Below are 7774 nucleotides of genomic sequence, written 5' to 3'. Positions count from 1 at the left end.
TGAGACAAAATGATTCCTTCAAATCTTGTGTTGATTCTTTCAAAATGATTCTCTAGTTTCAAAAATAAACTAATTTAAAACAAAATAAACACTAAAAATTGATTAAAATATTTACATCACTGCCTAAGAACTGGTCGTAACTTCTTTATTTATTTTTTTTTTTTTGTCGAAGGTCGTAATTAATTCAATAATGTTCTTTATTACCTTTTCTAAACAATAATCAAAAGGCTAATATATTGAGACTTTCCTATGAAATCTAGTTATAGATTAACAAAAACTTTGCTTACATCCTACTGATTTTAGAGAGCAAAACCCTTACAATGCTTCATTTCTTCAACTTCAATGAGTGGAATTTTCTTGTCTGCTTGATAATCTTCTTTTTACCAGTTCTGATCTTCTTGATCCGCCGGAGTTCATCAAACTCGAGTCACCGTAGGCTTCCTCCCGGACCAAAAGGATGGCCTGTAATCGGCAACATGTTCGACCTTGGCACAATGCCACACAGGACTCTCACTGACCTAGGACACAAGTTCGGCCCCGTAATTTGGCTTACACTTGGTGTGAGAAACACTATGTCAGTTCAATCTGCCAAGGCAGCTGCAGAGTTTTTCAAGAACCATGACCTCTCATTTGTAGAGCGCACAGTCAACGAAAACGCTAGAGTTCATGACTACCACAAAGGTTCCCTGGCAATGGCCCCGTACGGCACACACTGGCGCGTGATGAGGCGGTTAGTGACAGTGGAGATGGTGGTGAACAAACGCATCAACGAGACGGCTTTCATAAGAAGAAAGTGCATAGACAACATGCAGTTGTGGATTGAAGAGGAAGCGTCCAAAGTCAAAGAAGGGCGTGGGGTTCATGTGGCGCGTTTCGTGTTCCTTATGACTTTCAACCTTCTTGGCAACCTCATGCTGTCTAGGGACTTGGTGGATCCGAATTCGGAAGAAGGGATGGAGTTTTTTAAAGCAATGAATGGACTGATGGAGTGGAATGGGAGTGGCAACGTGGTAGATTTTTTTCCATGGCTGAGGTGGCTTGATCCGCAAGGCTTGAAGAGGAAGATGAAAAGGGATCTTGGAAAAGCTATACAAATTGCCTCTAAGTTTGTCAAAGAACGCTTCCAAGAGAGGGAGTTGGGTGGAGAGAAAACTAAGGACTTCTTGGATGTGTTGCTTGAATTTGAAGGCAACGGAATTGACGAGCCAGCTAAAATCTCTGATCACGATCTCAATATTTTCATACTGGTAAGTTTTTTATTAGCTCTAAATTAACCTTCAAATTTGTTGAAATGTTGTATTGTCATACTGCTTGAGAAATTGTGAATTTGGATTATCATTAGCTTGATTATTGCCTTAACGTTGCGTTCGAGATTGACATCTGACAACATATATATCTCGCACGAGAACATTAATTACCCTTCACGTTTCACTTAAGGAATGAATGGTGAGAAACTGAAAATGTGTGGAGTGGTGCAGGAAATATTTATGGCTGGTTCCGAAACAACAAGCAGCACCACAGAATGGGCATTGACCGAGCTGTTATGCAACCCGGCAACGCTTGTCGAGGCGAAAGCCGAGCTCAATCGAGTAATAGGCCCAAGCAGAAAGATTGAAGAGAGTGATATCGATAATCTTCCATACTTGCAGGGCATAATCAAAGAAACACTCAGATTGCATCCACCAATTCCTTTCCTAGTACCAAGAAAGGCAATGCATGACACCAGTTTCATGGGGTACTTTGTACCCAAAGACACACAGGTGTTTGTGAATGTTTATGCAATTGGAAGAGATCCAGATGTGTGGTGTGATGAGCCGACGTTGTTTAAGCCCGAGAGGTTCATAGGCTCAAAGACTGATTACAAGGGGCAGAATTATGAGTTGATTCCGTTTGGAGCTGGGAGAAGAATGTGTGCCGGTGTGCCTCTGGCTCATAGAATGCTGCATCTTACATTGGGGACGTTGCTTCACCAATTTGATTGGTCACTGGATGCAAATGTTACTAGAGAAACCATGGATTGGAAGGAAAATTTGGGGATAACAATGAGAAAATCTGAGCCATTGCTAGCGGTGCCCACGAAGTGCTCCTTATAGGGTTTGATCAAGACTTTTGATATGTCTCATCTGATTGCTTCTGGACAACGATCTTGCATGTTATTTATTTTTTTTTTTTAACAAAGGGTATTATCTACACTAAGGGGTGGGAGAGTGGGTTAAGCCTCAAAATAGGCTATCAATAATGTGGTTTAAATTCGTCTTTGACAATAATCAAACCTAAGTGAAGAAGACCTCTCACTTGCAAGTAAAGAGGAATAACACTAGACTATAGTACTAAATAACGTGCATGTTATGCTTTTTGAATAGTTGACTTTCACCATTGATGTTCATGTGTCCTGAATGCTTGGTTCTAATCGACTTGTTTAATATTGGAATATTGTGGCCAACACTAAATTTATTCACTGAAAGGCGTGACAATGTTCTATTAATGCTTTTACCAATGGCCATGATAAGAATCCACTTTGACGCTCATTTATTTTGAAAAACAATGCTTCTCAAGATTAAGGAGGAATTCTTACTCAATTCATTTAGTGACTGATTCAGATATATTCGTATTTCTAGTCAAAACTGTTCATATTATAATTTACTCTGTTAAAATCATCTCTATAAAAAACTAATTTTATAAGTTGTCTAGTCAATCAATTGTAACAAATAATAGACAATTTTTACCGAACCCTTCTATTTATTTTTATACAATTAGATGATTGAAACATTATTGCTAATAAATAATAATATTACGTCAAACTGTTACTCAACTTATATGCTACAACAACGTTGTATTATAAGATGTGTGAAAGCCACAAGTTGGGTGAAAAAAGTTTTAAAATGAAGGTTGTATGGCATTGTTGAAGAATCATTGCGTAGAAAAGGAGATCAATTGAGTGATTACGCATGGTTTTTTATTAGTAAAAATTACATAACAAAAAGTTACTCATCTGGATTTTGCCTTGTAGTTGGTATATAAGGGTCCAACCGGCTACCTAATGTCCTTAAGTGATTGGTCTTAGTTGAATCAGAATCACAATACGAACAATGCAGTCAACACATGGACAATTTCTGACCGTTGATACATACGAAGAACATAATTAACCAACAGTCAAAACTTGCCCACAAGGACTAACCATAGCAAAATATGATATTTCCAAGTTAAAGACTGGTTAGTGGTGTTACAAGATACAGCCTATGCTTGGTTCAGTTCGGTTTGAGTTCAATTTTGGTCAACTCAGTTATCTTCGATTGTTTTCCCTTGGTCTGCTTCGGTTTCCCGGTTTGTTGGTTTTTTTGCCTAATGCGAGCCTGTACTACTTCCGAAAGAGGAGAGATTTTTGCCTTTTCACATCTTGCAATCCTCTTTAGACATTTCTTGTAGTCATCAGATTGAATAGATCGAATGAGAATCAAGGAACAAAATGAGGCGTAGGAGTCGAGGAGGGCAAAAGGGAGTGCGGCAATCATTTCAACTTCCAAAAAACAGATATGGATATGTCAAAAGAGCAGTGCAAATATACCATTCCGTGATGCCGCAGAGTTTCGAATTACAAGATATGCTTTACAAGAAAGTGACCGTTGGCCCCCAATTCATCCATCATATGAACAAATGAAAGATTCTTTTGAGTTCCAAGAAGAAAAACAAAATACAAAAAGAGAAGCGAAACGTGTTAATTTGATGCTTTAAACATCTCAATAGTGGAGTTATTCGATATCCGATCGCTTAGAAATACCTCTTCGAAGTGTTGTCATGTAACTCATGCTTCTCTAAATCACTTCATTGATTGAACATCTTCATCTTATAATGCAAGTTCAAAACGCTATTGCCGTCTCCAGAATTTGTTGGGAAATTTCATCCCGTTTGAGCATATAATCATCGTATGGTCGGCTGCCACCAGCGTCCCGCAAAGCCTTCCTATTAAGTTCGTCAACCATGCACATGTAGTTCAGACCTATGAGCAGCTCTGTAATTGCAGCTTCAGTTTTAGCCTGACTTGCGAAGTAGAGGGTCTGGACCAGAAGCACATACGTCTTGGAAACTTCCTGCTGCTTCATAATTTTGCGGTCAGAATGCCACCGTATCATGTTATGGGCTAGTGGAGCAAGCCATTCCAAGATCTGCTCCATCGCCAGATTCCACCCTCCTGCAAGGTCGGGATTATAGACAGATGAGCCCATAGTTTTGGCATAGAACTTCAGTCTAGCTCTCAGGGCAGTCCTTATAGTTTTGGTCAACATATTGTAAAGATTAGATCTTTCGTCAGGGCTGATCAAGTGAGGTGATGAAGCTATCTTTTCAATCAAAACAATCACATGTGCGTAATGGAGCGCTTGAGCAGCATCGCCAAGGGTAGACGGTGGAGCATTCAGTAGTGTACATTTTGAACTGAACAGGGATGGTTTAGAATAGATGCCATGACTGAAAGATTGGGATCCCATATGTGTGTACTTTAAGCTATCAAAATGTTTGATACCAGTACTTCTCAACCTCATAGAACCACCCATTTCAGGCTTGCAGCTCTCAAAAACAGGAGAATTACTTCCACCAGTCATGCATCCTTCAAACGTACCAACATGAGCAAACTGTTTGGGTTTTAATTGGGAGTAACTTCCATGTTGGATGGATGACTGGTGATGAGGTTGCCGCTGGTTGTTTGTTCTATTCTTATAAGCATTAAGCCTCGTCTTTGCAAGCGACCTCCCAAGAGGTCCAGACCCACATAGATTACCATCAGATGGATGAACAGAAGAGTGCATAAGAGCAGAAAATGAATGACTGCGAGAAAGACAAACGGAATTGATAACTTCAGAGCTATCCATTCCCTGTCCCAAAGCCATTTGATGAAATCCAAAGACAAGCTTTATCCTATCTAACATTGTAAAAAGGGATCTTGCCAAAAGTCGGACAGTGTAATCATATGTTCTACTCCATGGAGACATCTCTTGTAAACCTTTTACTTCTTGACGCCGCCACATTACCTTCTGTTGAAACTTGAGCAATTTTACCCGATTTACATCAGGATTAGCGCGCATTCTACTCAGCTCAGAGTTTGCTCAAGCTCTGCCAGCACTTCCAGCTCCTGGGATAGTTGCATTGTTGCTTCAACAAATCTCTTCATTTTCTTCACTTTCCTCTCCATTTTCTTCCACTTGTATGGCCACCCAAACCACTGAAAACCATTCTCCACAGGGTCATCAAAAAATTCTTCAAAACGGTGATACACAGGGTCGGTGCACTTCTTCCCAAGCCTGACAACAGACACTGCCAGATATCCCAAATTCTCAACTGTCTCATTCACTGCAATTTCCATCAAGTAATAGTCGTCATCAGACACAAGCCTTCTGACCCCAATCGAGTTAACAACCTCTTCCCTCAACCTAAGCATCTCATTCTCACTCCCACTATTCCATAAATCAACCACCTTTAACATCAACCCAGCAACTTCAAACGCCAGAATGCCAATCACCGGCTTGTCAGCCTCAGCCACATGACTCCATGAGAACCTCAAACTACCGAACCAGGACTCACACACGATCTCACTCCCCATTTAAGCACATACACTGCAAAGTGCAAACTAACCCAAAACAGAAATCTCAGTAGATCTCTTTCCTGTCCCAAAACAAGAAGTTGAACTTTATTATATTGTTAAACACAAAACAAAATCACAATTTCTTGAGCCAAAAAACCACAGAATTTCATAGAATTAACCCTAAATCCCAAAATCCACCTTAGCTCAATGCTGAACCCAAACACTAATATACAACAATTCTGGGTCTAACCCTTCATTTGGTTGCTCGGTAAGAAATTGAAAATAGGGAAACAAACAGTAACTGAAAAATCAATTCCCCCCCCCCCCCCCCCGTATCAGCAAAATTAATACCCAAAAATCAAGTAACGAAATTAATATTTTCCCGGGTCCCAAACACCCGAATTCCAACATTTTCTCACCAACCAAACAGCCCTCACAGATTCAAACGACAGTACACCAACACAAGCATATACATTGGTACCAACTCTGTACATACATACAGTAGGAGGAAAACTCACCCTTTAGCTCGAACAAGGTGGAAGCTTGACATCAATCTGAAGCGCAGAACCAAACAGAAATGATTGAGCTACAGAAACAGAGGAAGGAGGACGAGGGTTTGAGCGATTGGGGGTTTGGGGGTTCGAGTTGGAGGGAGTGGGTAGGTTTTTACCGTACCCACCACCTGCGTACATATAGCCGCGCCCGCAACGCGGAGGATAACAAGGGAGACAAAGCTCAAGGCGAAAAGACTCCGCTACAAGTACTAATCGGTCCAATCGAGGTGAAGAAACAGGATACTACATGGCTTGGGGATACTCCAAATTCTTTCCATTTTTGGTACTTTATTATAAAAGCCTAAACGGACGGTTAGTTTCCGTGGGATAGGATAGTCGAATGATAGCTCTTGTGGTAAAACTAATTAGGATTTAGGGTTTATATTCAAAATTGAAAATTTTATCTACTCTTCATTAATTATTAGCAAGTGAGCCACACATATGAGGCTAAAACATAATTCTTTGTTAATTGTTAACACGTGAGCCTCACTTGTGAGTCTCATGTGCTAACAATTAACGAAGAGTTGACGAATTTTTTAATTTTTGGTCTAAATCCTAACAAACTTTCACCACAATAGCTTAAATCCTAAGGTTTGAATGACATGAGCTATCTTCCGAGTACCCTATCATCACATGAACTAGTTATCTAATTAGGCCTTTTTATATTAGGCTCACCTAATATGTTTATTTAATTTATTTTTTCTACGCATAATTACTCGATGTACTAACTAGCTATTGATCTAATTGTATTTTTGTCCCGAACACAAGGTTTTTAGTTTGAATTCTTTACTTAATTGATGTGAGAAAAATTACTCGTTATATATTTTTAAACTTAAGTGATTATGAGTATTATTAATAACGAGATGTCATGTATCCTAAATGAAGAACCAAAGTGCATGCATTAGCACTCCTAAACAAGTATTATATTAAAGTTCGAAGGCTTAATCTTAAACCATTGAATGTGGCCACAAATATGAACAAGTGAAGCATATCGGTTGAACAACTTAAAGACACTAAAATACGTATACTTGGTGTAGTATTTGATTCTATGATCCAAAAATGATTCTTATTTTTTTATGAGGAAAAAGAAGGCATGAACGTTATTTATATCATAAATGTGACATTGTCAAGGCAAAAGTGAGTATATTTTTGGAGGATTTTGGTGGGTTAAGGCATCTAGTCTATTCTATTAAGAGAAGAGAGCTTGTCATTTATTCTATTCTATTAAGAGAAGAGGGCTTGTCAACTTTTTGCCCCTTTTTCTTTCAATTTTGCCCTCACTTTTGAATACACAATGTTGACATGAGGAGGGCAAAATAGTAATTTTCTATCTTTTGAACTTTTTCCCCTTTTTTTCTATTTTGCCCTCATCTTTGATACACAATATTTACATAAGGAGGGCAAAATAGTAATTTTATATCGAAATATTTACATGAGATAAAAATATACACTTATTAAGAAAAATCATCCCACCATCAATTTCCCATACAGGTAAGTGAAATCATGATGTTTTTTGGATAGTTTGAATGAACTCAAACGGTTGCTCTTGAGGAGAAAGTGGGAGGAGGTGAGTGGTTGTTTACACACAAAGTGTGTGCTCTCTGCTAGTGTTATTTTATATTAATAGGGATGTGTATTTGTGAGT

General features: G+C 38.9%; 2 protein-coding genes across 3 annotated transcripts; one reads left to right on the top strand and one right to left on the bottom strand.

Moving 5' to 3' along the window:
* The first annotated feature begins 320 nt into the window (after positions 1 to 320).
* Positions 321 to 2093, top strand: LOC137712081 (cytochrome P450 76A2-like). The gene is made up of 2 exons (XM_068451227.1): positions 321 to 1247; positions 1479 to 2093. The coding sequence occupies exons 1-2, from the start codon at positions 321 to 323 to the stop codon at positions 2091 to 2093; spliced, it is 1542 nt and encodes a 513-aa protein (XP_068307328.1).
* A 1466-nt stretch (positions 2094 to 3559) lies between these two features.
* LOC137713636 (protein PSK SIMULATOR 1-like) lies at positions 3560 to 6319 on the bottom strand. Of its 2 annotated transcripts, none has more exons than XM_068452961.1 (2): positions 6094 to 6319; positions 3560 to 5655 (listed from the first exon to the last, which is right to left on the bottom strand). In XM_068452961.1, the coding sequence occupies exon 2, from the start codon at positions 5076 to 5078 to the stop codon at positions 3858 to 3860; it is 1221 nt and encodes a 406-aa protein (XP_068309062.1). In that variant the 5' UTR covers positions 5079 to 5655; positions 6094 to 6319; the 3' UTR covers positions 3560 to 3857. Both variants share the same exon structure in this region, with proteins under 2 accessions (XP_068309062.1, XP_068309063.1).
* Positions 6320 to 7774: the final 1455 nt, after the last annotated feature.

Source organism: Pyrus communis, chromosome 13 (assembly GCF_963583255.1).
Source record: "Pyrus communis chromosome 13, drPyrComm1.1, whole genome shotgun sequence".
Classification (NCBI taxonomy): domain Eukaryota; kingdom Viridiplantae; phylum Streptophyta; class Magnoliopsida; order Rosales; family Rosaceae; genus Pyrus; species Pyrus communis.
Note: the sequence above shows the minus strand (reverse complement) of the source record. Positions and strands in the feature narration are given on the sequence as shown.